Source organism: Anguilla rostrata, unplaced genomic scaffold (genome assembly GCF_018555375.3).
Source record: "Anguilla rostrata isolate EN2019 unplaced genomic scaffold, ASM1855537v3 scaf1073, whole genome shotgun sequence".
Lineage (NCBI taxonomy): Eukaryota > Metazoa > Chordata > Actinopteri > Anguilliformes > Anguillidae > Anguilla > Anguilla rostrata.
In genome coordinates this window covers 1-19091 of record NW_026986414.1, presented here as the reverse complement: position 1 = coordinate 19091, position 19091 = coordinate 1, and the positions used below count along the sequence as shown (strand labels likewise).

The following is a 19091-nucleotide window of genomic DNA, read 5'->3' as shown; positions in this document are numbered from 1 at the left end:
TTCAGCAGTGGAGGTGGATAGTGAAGGACAAAGGTGAGCAATATTTCTAAGGTGAAAAAATGATGTTTTTACCAGATAATTGACATGAGGTCATTGTGTGACTGTTCCTTTCATCCTCATGCAACTATTGAAAGTTTTCTATGATTGGTGCTAAAACAATAAAGCTTTGTGCTCAAAGAATACCAATGAACACTGTGTCATTAGCTACACACTGCAACACTTTTGAATGAGTGACAGGTATAGTTCGCATCCCCCCTCGGACTCATGAAAACCTCTCATTACGCTGCCTCACTGGACAACTACAAATAAAACATTTAAACTATTGCTTTTGCATCTGTATAATCTTTGCAGGAAACTCATTTATACTTCTGAAATACAAATAAAATGCACCCAGACTTTAGATAGTAACTTGATGTTTTTTTTATCTTACCATCTGAAGACAATGTCATCATTCAAACTTTGTGTCACATCAAAGTGTCCAATAACAAAAATTGCCTAATGCAAGACATATAAATAAATGTATGAAACTTCTGGTCAATACCAAAAGAAATTATATTCCTCCAGAAAGGATATGTTTATACATTATTGTCAAGTTCATTTTACAAAATGTACAAGTCTTTGTATATTTGCAACTTCAAATAAATACAGATTGTAAAATACATACTGTACATAAATACATACACACATATGCAATACTTCATTATCCCTATGGGGCCATTTCCCTAGCAGCATGTAACATTCACATTTATGAACAGACATTTACACAAAGAAACATACATACAATCATTCACAATACGGGGGGGTACATACATAAATTCAGATCAAAATGAAAAATATTGAGGCCCATTAAATAAATACAGAATATTACAAACCTATCCACGCATATGTTTGCCCCATTAATGCACTGTATGCTTGTGCACACAGGGTCAAGCTAATTGAAACTATTGAAACAACACATTGAGTTGCATTGCCTAGGAATACTGCTTGATTAATTTGTGTGAGCTAAGATAATCAATATTGTTTCATGAAACTTGCCACAATTTACTAATTTTTATCAAAACTTTTAATGCCAGGCCTATATTTGAAGTAATGACTTATAGACAGTGCTTTGTATGTTTTAGTAACTTGGCATTTTTGTATGATGAAAACGTGTTTTTTATCAGATAACATATACAGGTAAAAGGTCCAGGAATTTGGCGAAACTAAGTGAAAACATAGATTGCCAGTGCATCATAGCTATGCCTTCGCATGGTTATTTTATTGTATTTTCAAGTAAAAAATCGTGTATAGTCTGCCTTTAACGTGTTATTACAGTTTTTTATGATTGCTTTGACTTATTTTGCACAGCAGAATTTCAATGTACAAAACTCAAAATGCAAAGTGCCAAATGGACTTTCAAAATTCATACTCTAAGACACTATATCCTATGCTGACATACAAAGTGTAAAACTGTTAACGCAAAGTGCTAAACTGACTTGCAGAATTCTTACCTTAGGACACTACATCCTATGCTGACATACAAAGTGCAAAACTGTTAATACAAAGTGCCAAACTCTAAATCATATGCTCCATTCTCAGAATACAGCCACCTAATATTACAACAATGTTCAAATGCTTATTACTACAAATGCAGATCACTAAATCAACAGGTGTTTGTAGTCTCAGTGCTTCCAACAACCTTGCCCAGGTGAGTAGCATTGCAACACAATTGATAATCTCTTCACCACTACATAAAACGCTGCTTAGAAACCTGAATGGCAGTTTCTGACAACATGGAGCAGGTTGGTGAGGTTGAGGTTGGTAACGAAGGAGAGGGTCGTGACCCTCTGCTGGGGGCATACAACTCCGAACGCCTCATACGTTTTCTGGATGGGCTGTACAACCGTCTCGTACAGCCAAATGCTCAGATGGTGTTCATCATTGTCTGGGACAATGTAAACTTCCACCATGCATTGGCTGTGCGAGACTGGTTTACAGCCCATCCAGAGTTCCGATCAAAATTCCTTCCACCTTACTCCCCCTTTCTGAACCCCATGGAGGAGTTTTTCTCGGCCTGGAGGTGGAAGGTATACTATAGGTGTCCATATGAGCAGGCAACGCTCCTTCAGGCCATGGATGAGGCATGCAATGACATTACAGCCCAGCAGTGTCAGGGGTGGATAAGGCACTCTAAAGGATTTTACCAGCGCTGTCTTGCCAATGAAGACATCAGATGCGACGTCGACAAAATTCTGTGGCCAAATGCAGCGGAGAGGCAAAATGCTGCTTAAGCAATGAAAAGCAGTTTTTTTTACTTTACAGTAGAGTTTGTTGTTACTGTAACTGTTTTTGCTTTTACTGTTGTTTTTACTGTACAATACAGTATGCTCTGTATGCTCTTCCTTTAATGATTAAACTTCATATAATCTAATCTAATATGTTGTTTGTCTTTCATAAAAACACAAGTGCTATACTGCAGTCTATCACAGGGGATTGTGAAGGGGTGGGGTGGGGTGGGGTGGGGTGGGGTGGGGGGGTTCGGAGAACCAGACGTGACTGAACGGGAATCTGAAAGCTATCCACAAGGGGTGGAGTAACCACAAGGTCTCAAAAGACTAGAGGAAGGCGACAAGTAAACAAACAGAAAATTAAATACTCCTAAGGGAGAATATCCCAGGTATATTGGACTAAGTAGTCTACCCATGAAAGGGTGATAAGCACTAAAGGACAAGGAGTATTCAAACTAGACAGAACAGAATAATATACTCCTCTGGGCGGTAAGTCCTGCAGCTGAATACTAACAAAAACTACCCAGCGAAAAGGGAAAAACTGAACAGAAAAAAGGAGTATAATAAAGCTGTCTCATAAAAGAACTGAGAGTGTAAAGAAGGTTAAAACTAAAGAAAACAGCCCTCGAAATGAGGATTGATAAAAAACACCCAAAATGCAATGCCGAGTAAGAGATTATTGTGCAATAATAGCAAACAATCCCTTAAATCTCAGCCTTCATTTCAACAGAAATCACTTCAAAATAAGAAGAGAGACTGTTACAGCTCTGAAATGTTACAAAAACACTCACAGAACACCAGCTTGCGTGTAACCAGAGTTGACACAATAGCACTGACTGCAGGCCAGAAAGAGCTTAAATAGGAACTACAGCAGGTGATCCCAATTAGCCCAAACAGGGGAACTACAGCAGGTGAACCCAATTAGCTCAATTAAGGGAAAGAACTGACAAGGATGCCCTCCAGTGGCCAAGGATAGCCACTACCACTCAGAATCGTGACAGGGATGCTTTCTGTACATAATTTCAAGTACTTATGAGGAAATGACCATTGCGTAGTCTTTTTTGCTAACAAGTATTTTGTGTTTGACTGCATTATTTGATAATGGCCGTTGTATTTGAAAATCCACCAATAATTAAACTTCAACGATGAACATATCCACTGTTCTGACATTATGATAAACTTTAGCATGAAATACAATTTAATTTGGTTCAGTTGTTTCTATTGTGCATGCTATATATGATTTTGAGCCCAAGATTAGGAGTATAGCATTTTGCGTTATGACCAAAGAAAACTTTCAAACTTTTTTTATTTAACTTCATTGTTTTAAATATCTAATCTTCTGGTGCTGTGATAAACCTTTGCATATAATATTCCCTGATTTGACACTGGTATTTTTATTTTGCATGCTAAATTACATTTTGAACCCAAAATGAGCAGTATAGCATTCTGTGTTAAGAGTTTTGCACATTGAAACTCTGTTGTTCAAAATGAGTCAAAGCAATCGTAAAACACTGTAACACGTTGATTTTTAACGTTATTATTAATTAATTATTATTATTTGCATGTTGTCAACGTGTGACTCCAGACGCCAGTTATGCATCTTTTTGACTTGTTTGGCCTTCCATATCTCAAATGTGAAAATGGAATTTATCATTTATGTTCACGTGTGAAAAAAAAAAATAGTATAGGTTACCTATTCCACTCTCATCTTATAAATGGAATTGTGGGATTTTTTAAATAGTTCACATGCACACTATTCACATGTGATTTTTTTGTAAGTGATACGAAAGGGTCATAAAAACGCTCGCAGATAAAATCCGTAAAGGATGCGATGTGAGTCATTCTCGCCCGGAAGCGTGAGACTCTGAAGTGCGGCTCGTGTAGCGACGGGTAAAGGCGTGGCATTACAACGGTTGCTGCGCGCGGATAGAGGGGATGACCTGAACCACTCAGCAGCATCAGACCGCAGCGGGGAGAAAACATGAGGATCTTCTCAACATGCCTGCTTTTTACCACAGGTAATAAGACAGCTGCCTCCGCACTGTGCTGAACGAGCGCGTCAGACTGCCTATTACTGTTTCAATAAAGGTGCTCTCTGGCTAGCTTTTAAACCACTAAAGCTGCCGCAGCAAGCAAAACGAAAGTAGATATGTGACGCAGATTACCGGGTGAGGTGATTTTGTTGCTAACGAAAATTCTGCACATATGACAGACTGAAATCAATGTAGGTTCTGCTTTCCGCTGTCCGTTGGATAAATTTAGCATCTGCCGTTAACCACCAGTTCTCTGTTGCAAAACTGTATGAAACTGCGGTCGACACGTCGTTAGTTAGCAGCCGCAACGGTCAGAGGCTGCTGTGCGCTACATTTGCCGACCTAATTTTACAATGTGTCCGTTGTACCCAGCGAACCCGCTGCCTTAACCCCCAGTGCGCTTTAAAAATGTGGATAGGGCTCGGTTGAAGCGGAGAGACAGGTTATGAATAGTTTTTTGGTGGTGCTACTTTTTTGTTAAGCAAACCAGGAAAATTTTAATTTAACCAATATTTGAGATTATATATTTGGGAATTGCGAATCATTCTCTGGTTTCTAAGAATTTTATAAGTTGCACATTGTTATTTCTTATTCAAATGTTTTTTATTTAGGCCTACCAAAACAACACGATTTTATGCGAACATTTCATAACGGAGCGGCACAATAACAAGCACGTCACGTTTTACAGTTTACACAGATTTAAATATATGACATCGCGCAATTCACAAGTCAAATCGTTGTGAAAATGGAACTAAAACCGTTATCTATAGAACATTAAATATAGACGATGTTGGCTATTTCTGTATCGCACGCAGACGAATCTGTCGCGACAGAACCTTGATGGCACAGCTCTTATCCCGGAGTCTGGGAAAGCGCGCGGCTCCAGCACGTCAGTTGCAGATTGAATAGAATACTATGCTGAAGCATCGGACTGCTGCCAAAGCTTCTTCCGGTGATGAAAAGACTTCCAAAAGACCGCCCCCGTTTTTCCTGTTTAAGACTTTGAGCCAGAATGTTAATTCTAGCCTTTAATGCGCTGTAAGGTTCGTATTTATATTTTTGAAGCCCTCTTATCATGTAAGCCTAGTAAAATATTTCACATCAAGGCAATGATAAAACGTAATGGGTATACTGCATAATACCAAACTAATTTAATGATGTTATCGGGTTACTGTTGGTCTGTGATACACAGTAAAATGTTCAGTGTCAATTCAACTCTAACAGTGTTAATTAAACTCTTAACAGATAATATTTGGTCCGGCTCTGGAACGTGAAACACCTGCACATCTTAAAATGTTCACAGAAGAGATTGGCATACTTAGCTGTTATTCAGGTGGTTACGCAGTTTTGTTTTATTTTAAGTGAATCTAGCAGTCATTAAACACACACAGCTGCTTATATGACAGGTAAATTGCCCTGTTGTCTCTGCAGCCCCATCAGAACTCAGTTATTAAATATTTACTCTATCAGAAGAGATAACAGCCCTGTTCACCTGGCTGAACTCAGCGTTACGCAAAGTCGCAAACACACACACACACTTACACACACACACAGACACACGCCCACACACACACAGACACACACACTTACACACGCCCGCACACACACACACACTTACACACGCTCGCATACACACACACACACACACACACACACTTACACACGCCCGCATACACACACACACACACACACACACTTACACACGCCCGCATACACACACACGCACACACACATACACACACACATGCCCGCACACACACACACACACACACACACACGCCCGCATACACACACACACACATGCCCGCACACACACACACACACGCCCGCACACACACATATTCACACATGCACACACACATATTTACACACACACACACACACACAGGCCCGCGCGCACACACATTCACACACACTCACACACGTAAATTGCCCTGTTGTCTCTGCAGCCCCATCAGAACTCAGTTATTAAATATTTACTCTATCAGAAGAGATAACAGCCCTGTTCACCTGGCTGAACTCAGCGTTACGCAAAGTCGCAAACACACACACACACTTACACACACACAGACACACGCCCACACACACACAGACACACACACTTACACACGCCCGCATACACACACACACACACACACACACACACTTACACATGCCCGCATACACACACACACACACATGCCCGCACACACACACACACACGCCCGCATACACACACACACACACACATCACACACACGCCCGCACACACACATATTCACACATGCACACACACACACACACATGCCCGCACATACACACACACACACACACACGCCCGCACACACACATATTCACACATGCACACACACACACACACACATATTTACACACACACACACACACACGCCCGCGAGCACACACATTCACACACACTCACACACACGCACACACACACACACACACACACCCGCGCCACACATACACACACACGCACACACACACACACACACACACACACACACACACACACACACACAGCCCACTATAAGGAGATGAGCCAAACTGCCTAACCTTACACATGAATAACAGGTTTTCACACTGGCAAAACCTGTTTTTTTATTAGATAAGATTCTACTTTCCACTTCTGTGGAACTGGGATGTTGACTTCACCAGGTCATTAATAACGGTGCATAATTCAGAACATTACATCTGTAAGATACACCGCAGCTCTACACTGCAAACCACATTTGATATTATATTTAAGACCAGGAGGTCGGGCGTATGACCCATTACAAACACACCTGCTCCAGCTGCCTTCACACTCTAAAACCAGCAGGAGCGGCTGCAGCAGGAAGCAAAGCGCTGCTGGGTTTTGCTCTTCAGCTGTGATCAGATTAACAGTTAAAATATGCATCTGCTGCTGATCGTGTGTTGGTGGTGGAGTGTGAACGCATTGACTCTACCCTTTCCTCTGTGTTTTCCACTTCACTATAAAGCTCAACCCTCCTCTGTGAAATCTGTGCTGACCCTGGAGCAAAATTCCAGCATATTCAATCTCAGCTCCACACCACATTTATCCACAGAAGCCTTTCACAACAACTATCTACATCCAACCTTCCATAAGTAACTATACACACCCAACCTTTTACATGCAGCTTATCTACACACATCTATCTCACAGTGTTTTTTTTTCATGTAAGCGTATGGTGTGAAGAAGAATCAAAGCTGCAAACAGGATGTAGAAACTGAATGTTGAAAGAAGAGCTGCATGTGAGAGAGGAAGAAGGGAGAGGGGGAGGAGGAGGTAGAGAGCCTCTTCCCTGCATTATGACCAGAGCCCTGGGTCCCAAGGAAAAAAGGGTGATTTAGCAGAATAATGAAGGATGAGAAGTTTGAGCAGGGAGACGGGTACATTTTCAGGTCTTTGACCAACCTAAAAACATCATCCAATATGCACCTTACACCAGTACAGTAAAATAAATTAACACAAAATGGTGTTTAACTTTTATATTTAAGCAGTTAGCAGAAGCTAAACTTAACCAGAGGGACTCTTGGATAACAATTCCTAAATCCATCTCACTATTCACATCACCGTTTTGCACACTGTGCTAATTCGCACATCCAGATGATTGGGACAAATTACTGGGGAGGACTTTTACTTTCTGAGCCTGGATTTCCCACTAACTCTGCAGAGGAATGTAGAGAGTTTCCCACTAACTCTGCAGAGGAATGTAGAGAGTTTCCCACTAACTCTGCAGAGGAATGTAGAGAGTCAGGTTAGAGTGGTTTGGTTATTTATTCCTCTTCCCCTTGGCTGAGTGCTGAGAGGCTCACTCACTGATGCAGGTGAGAGTCCAGCAGGTCACCTCTGCCAGTCTGCGTATGGATGGGGGGGGGGGGGGGCACTGGGGGAGGGGGGCACTGGGGGGATGATGAGTGATGATGCATCGTGATGCTGTGGATACAGGAGGGAGGGACTGGAGGAAGCACTTTTTCTATTGGTTGTTTCAATGTACTCTGATTGGTGGAGCCCTCCCTTTCCTCCCACTGTGACATCACCACTGATATTTTATTGTCCCTGATATGGAGGAAGGAGAACATGCAAAGGCTCTTGATGTGGTGCTGAGCCCTTGTGTTTTGTTTACTTATTAGCACCTGTGAAACTGTTAGCCTGGCTCAGATATACCCAGGTCTGTACTGGGTTTTAACGTGATACATTTAATACAGAAATGAAGTTCATACTAAAGTACTCAATATGTATGATCTTTAAGTCAATTCCAAACCAAGAACCAAATTTACACGGGTTTAGTCACAGGTAATGAAACAGATCTCTCAAACGTGTAATTCCTTGTTTACTAAAAGTTTGAAACGGGTCCATTTGACCCAAACTGAACACAGTATGCTTTACTGCATGCATTACCTTGTGCTCATCACTGATGGAGGCTTGTTTCTGTGTCTCCAGCAGTGAGTGTGTTTGGCCAGTCTGTGGAGCTGCACGGCATTCTGGGACAGAGTGTGAAGTTCCCAGCTGCAGTGAAAAAGGGCGGGAGTTTGATGCACAGCGGTGTCACCATTGGAGACGTGACTAATGGTAAATTTACAACGCCCCCAAATGAGAGGTTCAACGGCAGGTTGCACTGGGACAGCAGCACTGGACTCTTCTCCCTCTCTGGGCTGAAGATGGAGGACATTGGAGAGTATAAAGTACAGAATACAGACCAGAACATAAATACCGTCTTCCAGCTGAATGTGTACAGTAAGTACCACTGTGGCTCTGTCTATAGGATTGCTAATGCAGTAGTGTGTGTGTGTGTGTGTGTGTGTGTGTCTGTGTGTGTGTGTGTGTGTGTGTGTGTGTGTGTGAGTGTGTGTGTGTGTGTCCTAGATTAGCTTGAATCAAAAGGGAATTATACTCATATTAAACTGTATATGTTATCTTGTTAAGATGAGGTTACTTATGCTGCAGAGTCCCAGTCATAATAAACTCATGATTAGTTGACATTAGTTACATTTACATATTTTATATCATGGTTATTTCTCCAAATTTTGAAACATAACAATAAATTATTGTTGTTGTTGTTAGTAGCAGCAGTAGTAGTAGTAGTAGCAGCAGTGTTGATTATATCTTATCTGATCACTATACTCCTTTGGCTCTTTGCTGTACCATTATAGCCCATTGTACCTGAACAGAACTACTTACTACAATACACACCTCTAACAAGGAACATGTGACTTTGATATACTGAGTACAGCAGCAACAGCTGCAGCACATTACTGTCACCAAGACCACCGATCAGAGGGCAGATTTTTAATTCAGGAAGCAGAGTTTCACACTTTAGGAACAACATTCTGAAATAAAAGTATATTACAGCTATCTGAAATATATACTTTGTGTAATTATGAGGCTAAATGTATGTATATTTGTAAGTTTCGCTTTGTAAAAAGAAACAGTCTTGCGATTTCTCTACTGTAATTTGATTATATGATGTCTGTAATTCGTGTTCATAACTGTTCTAACCTGTTACCATTCCAAAACTCCTAAAAGTCCACGTGCACTTGTTATAACAGGTCTTAAATAAATCCTCATATCCTCATAAGTACAGACAGTACAGGCACAGTCAGAGCCTCAGACTGCAGGAAACCTCTGAACCATCAAAGCTAAAGCATCAGCATCTGTGCTTGTCTGAACTACAACACATAAAATACACCTAATACAAAACTGCATTTGCATTAAAAAAGCAAAATCCTTCATTTAATTCCATATTTATTTATTATCACAACCATAAAGTGATACAGTAATATAAATAACGACTTACATTTGTTCAGCAGAATGTTTTCCACATGTTAGCGCATTTGTGCGCGTGTACAGACAGCCGCATTCAACAGGTGTGTTCGCCTTAAAAACTTTCACAAACCTCCCCAAGTGTCTCTCCAAGCTTCCCAAAATGATTAAATGTTTTGCTTATCCTCCTTTCTGGTCTAATTCTATTTCCAAAATACTTAATTTCAAGGTGTAGTAGTATTTACGTATACGGGAACTGAAGCGACAAAGCGGACGCCACTAACGGCATCACGTGAGCGGGCCGACATCGCAGAATAATGCATCCGATTTTATCGGCTACAACGCTTTAAACTCAACTTCAAACTCTTCATAACCGAGTATTGGTTGCACCATAAACATATAATCAGTAGCAACATCACTGCATAATCATGACCGGTAAGAGGATGTATGATTTGCGAGAAATTATACAAGAAAAAGGATTTATGGTTGGATGCGGAGAACTGCTGAAACGCGTAAAAGTGGTCATAATAACGCACAGGAACCTCCTGTAGTTAGACTGCCTTCGACAGTGTTGTCTACCGGTACTGCCTGCTCTCACACATAACGATGATTGCGTAAAGTCCGCCCAAGTCCTGCAGTTGGATCATTACCTCCTTTGTTTATACCCCCCCCCCCCCAAATTAGGTTAGATCAGAACTAAGAAGTTAACGTTTAAGTTTTTTCTGAGTACAGAAAGTCGGATGTTAAACTAGCCCATATTATAATGTACACGTACAATTTAGGAGTTTTAATAACATACACACCATAATGCACACTAATAAAGTATAGTTCAGGATTTGTTGTTTTTGTATAACGTGCCAAAATTAACTCCGATCTGTAAGGTATCGTTAGTCTGTAGATTGTATGATTTTATACAAATTGAATACATTTTGGTGGAGTTTGTCCGGGATGTGTTGGTAAGCTTGCAAACTGGACAGTGAACATCTAACTACAATAAAAGACATCGTCAAACTAGAAATCAGCAGGTTACCTTCCAACTAAGCCAAGGGTGTAAATTCAACTGGAAAAACGGAAAGTATTTAGTATCATATTAGGGGATATGCTTATTTTATGGGGGGGGGGGGCTACTTATTTTAATTTGTTACTAACGTCGTATACCATCAAAGATTTTACCTCTCGCGTCTCGTTACCTGTTTTTTTAGAGTATTTTACAAGACAACGCTTTGCTTCATAAGGAATGAGTGGTGGTGGTTGGATGGTGAACAGTTTTTTCTATTATAATCGTAACATTTTTTTAAAGTAACAGCATCATTAAAACAAAATCCTATATGGCAGTTGTGACCTGGAAAACAGTTCTAAAACATTCCGTAAGATAACCCCCCCCCCCCCCCCAACAAGAGTAGCAAACGGTCGAGAAAACGGTGTAGGACATTTAGCTAGAAATGACGCATTGAAAAACATGCAAATACATACAAAATTAATTAATAAAATACAGTGGTTAGGAAAACGGATAACAGAGGTCTGTGTAGCTGCTATTAAGCTATCTCCAGTACCTTAAGCGTTTGTCTTCCATTACCGAAGGGCGCTGTCTACAAATGCCGAAGCCAGCCCGTCCCTGTTTACAGATTTTCCGGAACCCTGGCGATTCGCTGTACTGACTGCTGTATAAATCCTCTTAATCCCCCTGGAACCAAGTAAAATAATGAGAATTTTCATATGTATTCATATAAAAAAACAATAAAAATGCTCAATGAAATCACCTTCGCATTATAAGATCAGACGTAGTGGAAGTCTACACGTTGCGCAACTTTGCGCATCCGGCAGTACCGCTTCAATTACAATTTGTGTTCGTTTCTCAGCTCTTAGAAGGAACAGGGTTTGACGGCACGATGGCAGGATCGTGCCGTCAATAGCGGATTAACAGAGCCCAGCTGTGGGGTCAGTAGAGTTTAATTTCAGTCGTATGCACGTAGGTTTCCAGAGTCCATGATATAGCAAGTTGTTGCGGGGACCTGTGTTTTACCTGCGTAGTGGTGTTAACTTTAGGATTTCCCGCTAGCCAGCTACCTTTGAGATTTAGCCTGGATCTTATCTTCTGTATATGATACAATGAATTACCTATATACGTTGATGTTAGCCAACTTGCTTAGTTTGTTGTTATAATCAAATGAAGTTCAACGAAAATAACATACCAAACTGACTATTTATTGGAAAAAATATTTATTCTAAAATAAAATATTACACGGATGCATTCATACATTAGCAATTTTTTCTTCGTGTACGAGATACGTTTTGTTGTAGTTAAGGTTTTGTGGTCCCCTTATTGGCAAACTCTGTTTCTTGGCTGAAAGCGCAGAGACCTCAGTGTTAGTTCTGAGTGGCTGGGAGGCTGAATGACGCTGATGGTTTATGGTCCTTTTGAGTACGAGCCGATCAGACTGCGGCTGCGCAAACAGCGAGCTCGTGCCATAAACAGTACTGTACTGTACTGTAATATCAGACTTGGAGCGGATCATTTCATCATCAGCTTTTATTATATTAAAAACCTAAAGGTGTCAAAATCGCTGACGCGGGCGCCTGCTCCACTAGGGGGCGAGTGTTAACAGGTTTAATATATTATCATCTCTCCCTTTGTATATGTACCTGGAAATACTTCTAACCACTGTGCCTAGAGGACAACGGTAAGTTACAGAGCAACACATGAATGTTCTTACCCCCTGCGTATAGGATTAATACCGTCGTTTTGAGTTAAAGGTCAATAATAACACGTGATTTAACCTATTTTTACGCACGTTGCATTTTTTTCTGCTGCCTGTAGATCCTTTGATTGATTACAGAAAATTTCAGATACATGTTCTTTCTGAGAACATACAAATAACTTTCCTATTAAAGGTTTTCTCCACCTCTGACTCGTCCTTATGATTCACGTTGTGTATCTGGGCGGTGCCAGTCATGTTTTTGACATGATGGATGTTCTTTTCAATGTTTTGCTGAAACTATAGCTGCTGCAGACAAACTGAGCTTCTTCTGGAGCAATGATTTCATTGCCAGTAGTGGCGTCATAATTATCGCAGTAATACAGGCTGTCAATATCATTAGGCAGAACAATTAGGCCCCTTTTACACCTGTTGTTTTCTGTGTCTTGAGCATCTGGATTATGTCCTGATAGGGATTATCCACATATCAGTGCAGGTGTATATACACCCAAGATGCATTAGGAACAGATTCAAATGCAAACACATAAGCTCATTCTTATATGATGTTTATCTGTTCATTTATTTTACCTGTTCAGTTATATTTTAGATTTTAACTGTACAACACAATATCAAATGGAAACCTTGTTCAGTTTGTATGATGTGGTCCTGTTCTTGTTGCCAAGATCTTATAATTCAGATTCATATTTGACTCAGTTATTCTGCACTAACGTTTTGAATACTATATTCACTATCTTACTCTCTTCTCTTCTGCACAGTTCCTGTCTCAAAACCCCATATCACCATCACTCATAATGAGTACCCCTGCACTATAGTGTGCACTGTGGAGAGAGGGACAGGAGTGATCCTGTCCTGGTACAGAGAGGGTGAGAAGAGGTACGGCAGCTCTGATTCTCTTGATGCCCCGTATCTGAAACTACCCCAGACTGTGGAGACACACGGTATCTACATCTGTGAGGCGAGGAACTCAGTCAGTAATGAGACATCAGACCCTCTCACTGTGGGGGCCCACTGCACAGGTGAGCTTACTGCATCTCATTCACACCTGCTCACATCGTTCTGTACCTGTGTACTCTAGTTCTTAATGATGAGAAAGAGTCTCTAAAATAGGAAAGTGTTCTGTTTATTTTTGTGTATTTTCAGATGGGTGATTTTGTTATTCCTTTTATATGTGCTTTTGCATAATTAAATGAGTTTATTTCAGTACAACAATTCATAACAATGATAACTAGTTATTTTTTAATAATGTGATCTTTTCTCATAATTACTGATGTTTTCCCCTAATAACAAGATAAAATAATAACATGGCAGCGTTGCACTTCTGTACTCTAGAAACCTCCATGATGAGGCAGCCTCTCTGCCCTGTACTGAAATAAAGGACCAGGTCTCTCCTGTGAGAGATTCTTCTCCTCAGTAGGATGCCCTGGTTAAATAACGTTCCAGTTATATTCAATATCAGGACAAAGCCAGCGGTACCAGTATTTATGTTTCATTATCCCTCTCGATGGGAAACTTGCTCTGAACTCACTCATTTTAAATCATGTGTTTCAATGTCAATCTGGTTATTTTTCATCAAATATATGATTATAAAGTTAATGTTAGAAAGGGCCATAGTTTGGGGACCTGGTCTAAGTAGCACAATCTACATTAAAACATGTAAGTGTGGCTCCTTCCAGTCGTTAAAAATGACCACTTAAGCTATTGAATCCAAGCATATAGTTGACACGTGACTCAAAGAGACTCAAAGAAACCAAGTTCTTCCTTTTAACTATTTACTGAAGGGATTGAAAACTGTACAAAACAAAAATAAAGACACGGTCAAAGACTAGTGTGCTCCCTCGGCTCAATAGCTTCGTCTAATACAAAAGCGGAAGTGAAACTTATGGTCCTTATTAAAGTGCTACCCAATCAGAGGGGAGCAACTGTTTGAGGTAGTTATTTGATCTATATTGTTCTACATGGGAAATATATATAATATAACCAAAGGTACATAAACAATCACTAATACACAATAATAATTAATATCAACAAAATATTTCTTCTTACAACATGATCTGCACAGCTGTACTAATCATGGATGCATTGCCTTTTACCATGTGACCCTGAAGCTACTGGACCTCCTGCTATTGGGGCAAACGCCAGTCCTTCAGGTAAGAACCCACAATCCCCCTCTCTGACCTCTGTCAGGGTTTCAGGGTGCAGTGGCTGGGTGTGGCCACCAGGGGAGCACCCTGAGTCCTAATTGGGCTCACCTGTTGGCCGCCTATTTAACCTGTAACGTGATGGGGTTCGTCGCGTCTGTGTCACTATCAGAAAGACCAGAACCAGGTAATAGGATGGTGGGACAAGTGTTCTGTGTGAGCTATATTTGTTAGGTTGCTTGCCCGGTACATTCAGTGTTGGTGTTAAGCGCAGTTTAGTGCTCTAGTAAAAAAAAGAAAAAATTCTTTATTATTTTGCAGCTCTGCGAGCTAAGATATTTGGGACGTTGTCCTGGTTTTGTATTTCTTTTGGGTTTTTCTGAGTTGCACTCAGATTATTTATTTTAGCTGAGTGTTTGTCACTCAGCTGTATTCTCGTTTTACCCTAAGTCTAAGGGTTTCCCATTGGAACCTCCGGGACCTTTATTATTTAAGTAGCCTACCAGTGTTTGGGTTCTTGGTTTAGCGTTTGTCGGAGATCTGCTTCGCTATTATTATTTTCTTTGTCTTCTTTTTCCTTCCCTCTGTGTAGTCCTTTGGGATTTAGGGGCTACTTGTAGTAGCTTGGTGTTACCCTTGTCAGTGTGCTTTTGAACCTCCGAACACTACCCATTCCCCCCACACCCTCTACGCATAGCTACACACTGGAGTCTCTGTGCAATACACTGATACACACTGCAGTCTTTGTGCTACACACAGCTACACACTGGAGTCTCAGTTCTACACACATCTACACACTACAGTCTCTGTGCTACACACAGCTAGACACTGGAGTCTCTGTGCTACACACAGCTAGACACTGGAGTCTCTGTGCTACACACAGCTACACACTGGGGTCTCTGTGCTACACACTGCAGTCTCAGTTCTACACACATCTACACACTGGAGTCTCTGTGCTACACACATCTACACACTGGAGTCTCTGTGCTACACACAGCTATACACTGCAGTCTCAGTTCTACACAGATCTACACACTGGAGTCTCTGTGCTACACACATCTACACACTGGAGTCTCTGTGCTACACACAGCTACACACTGGAGTCTCTGTGCTACACACAGCTACACACTGCAGTCTATGTGCTACACACTAGAGTCTCTGTGCTACACACAGCAATACACTGCAGTCTCAGTTCTACACAGATCTACACACTGGAGTCTCTGTGCTACACACAGCTACACACTGCAGTCTTTGCTACACGCAGCTACACACTGGGGTCTCTGTGCTACACACTGCAGTCTCAGTGCTACACACAGCTACACACTGGAGTCTCTGTGCTACACACAGCTGCACACTGGAGTCTCTGTGCTACACACAGCTACACACTGCAGTCTTTGCTACACGCAGCTACACACTGGGGTCTCTGTGCTACACACTGCAGTCTCAGTTCTACACACATCTACACACTGGAGTCTCTGTGCTACACACATCTACACACTGGAGTCTCTGTGCTACACACAGCTATACACTGCAGTCTCAGTTCTACACAGATCTACACACTGGAGTCTCTGTGCTACACACATCTACACACTGGAGTCTCTGTGCTACACACAGCTACACACTGGAGTCTCTGTGCTACACACAGCTACACACTGCAGTCTATGTGCTACACACTAGAGTCTCTGTGCTACACACAGCAATACACTGCAGTCTCAGTTCTACACAGATCTACACACTGGAGTCTCTGTGCTACACACAGCTGCACACTGGAGTCTCTGTGCTACACACAGCTACACACTGCAGTCTTTGCTACACGCAGCTACACACTGGGGTCTCTGTGCTACACACTGCAGTCTCAGTGCTACACACAGCTACACACTGGAGTCTCTGTGCTACACACAGCTGCACACTGGAGTCTCTGTGCTACACACAGCTACACACTGCAGTCTTTGCTACACGCAGCTACACACTGGGGTCTCTGTGCTACACACTGCAGTCTCAGTTCTACACAGATCTACACACTGGAGTCTCTGTGCTACACACAGCTACACACTGCAGTCTTTGCTACACGCAGCTACACACTGGGGTCTCTGTGCTACACACTGCAGTCTCAGTGCTACACACAGCTACACACTGGAGTCTCTGTGCTACACACAGCTGCACACTGGAGTCTCTGTGCTACACACAGCTACACACTGCAGTCTTTGCTACACGCAGCTACACACTGGGGTCTCTGTGCTACACACTGCAGTCTCAGTGCTACACACAGCTACACACTGGAGTCTCTGTGCTACACACAGCTGCACACTGCAGTCTCTGTGCTACACACAGCTACACACTGGAGTTTCTGTGCTACACACAGCTACACACTGGAGTCTCTGCTACACACAGCTGCACACTGGAGTCTCTGTGCTACACACTGGAGTCTCTGTGCTACACACAGCTACACACTGGAGTCTCTGTGCTACACACAGCTACACACTGGAGTCTCAGTGCTACACAAAGCTACACACTGCAGTCTCAGTGCTACACAAAGCTACACACTGCAGTCTCTGTGCTACATACAGCTATACACTGCAGTTTCTGTAATACACACTCCAGTCTATGTGCTACACACACCTACACACTGGAGTCTCTGTGCTACACACAGTTACACACTGGAGTCTCTGTGCTACACACAGCTACACACTGGAGTCTCTGTGCTACACACTAGAGTCTCTGTGCTACACACAGCTATACACTGCAGTCTCAGTTCTACACAGATCTACACACTGGAGTCTCTGTGCTACACACAGCTACACACAAGTCTCAGTTCTACACACAGCTACACACTGCAGTCTCAGTGCTACACACAGCTAAACACTGGAGTATCTGTGCTACGCACAGCTAAACACTTTAGTCTCTGTGCTACACACAGCTACACACTGGAGTCTCTGTGCTACACACAGCTACACACTGGATTCTCTGTGCTACACACTGGAGTCTTTGTGCTGTACACTTGAGTCTCTGTGCTACACACAGGATTCTCTGTGCTACACACTGGAGTCTCTGTGCTACACACAGCTACACACTGGAGTCTATGTGCTACACACAGCTACACACTGCAGTCTCTGTGGTACACACAGCTACACACTGGGGTCTCTGTGCTTCACACAGCTACACACTGCAGTCTCTGTCCTACACACTGGAGTCTTGGCTCTAGAGTCCCCCTTTTTACTCACAGTGAATTGTATAATGTAATGTAATGTATAAGGATTTTGTGAATTGATGTGCTGATTTGCTCTCTGACTCAGATACAGTATCAGTAGTGCTGCTGTTGTGCACTTTGACAGGTTTTGAATGTCTCTGTTTCTCTCTTTACAGGTTCCAGCACAGGGATAATAGTTGCCAGTGTTATCGCTGTTGTTGCTGTCCTCATTGCAGCTGTCTTTGCTGTTCTGTATTGCCGTAAGTATCAGTCACACTGCTTTGAGCTCTGGCAGTAATAAACATGGTCTGTGAAGCAGCTCCATTAGAGGTGAGATGAGGAGATACATCAGCAGATACAGTGGATGAAAGCATAATGCCATTCAGTAGCGCTCAGAATTTTAGGACATCTGTTGCACTTTCCACCTCGGGTCCTAATTCAGAGACACTTCATAATATGAGATGCCGTATTTTATGGTATTCTTTTGTAAAAATGTTTCAGTGGAAAAATTATAACATCAAGTCAAAACTGCTTTTTTAGGATGCAAGTTATTTCATACATAAAGAAAGGGGAATTAAACATTTATCTTTGTCGTAATCAGGGTTGAAGTAGCACTCTAAATGACGTTATTAATGAAGTGGACGTTCGCAATGAATGGAAGATTTGCTAAATGTAGCTGCCATTCATTTCTACATGCGTTACAGCTAATGCTAGCAGCTGACCGGTCTCTGCTAAAACTGACTTTGCCTCCATTCACCTCCTAGATTACCCATAATCCATCTCTTTAATACTGAGCTGCAGAATCAGGGTGGGACTCCAGCTGTAGAGATTTTAGTGTGACTGACTGGAGTACTGAAGACCCAAACTACAGCACAGCGGTCCACAGGTTCTTACATATTAATATATCACAACTGACAAGTTGTGATAGTTTAACACAGACCGGTTAGTAAAGGTGTTTTAGGGAGCCAGGTTAGTAAAGGTGTTT

At 41.8% G+C, this 19091-nt stretch overlaps 1 protein-coding gene across 1 annotated transcript in view; it reads left to right on the top strand.

Moving 5' to 3' along the window:
• Positions 1 to 18606, top strand: part of LOC135247110 (Fc receptor-like protein 5) — a 28482-nt gene extending 9876 nt beyond the window's left edge. Inside the window, exons 3-6 of the mRNA XM_064320370.1 lie at positions 8745 to 9038; positions 13537 to 13797; positions 14887 to 14928; positions 18283 to 18606. Coding sequence (XP_064176440.1) covers positions 8745 to 9038; positions 13537 to 13797; positions 14887 to 14928; positions 18283 to 18404 — 719 coding nt within the window. The 3' untranslated portion in view covers positions 18405 to 18606. The remainder of the gene's footprint in view (positions 1 to 8744; positions 9039 to 13536; positions 13798 to 14886; positions 14929 to 18282) is intronic.
• Positions 18607 to 19091: the final 485 nt, after the last annotated feature.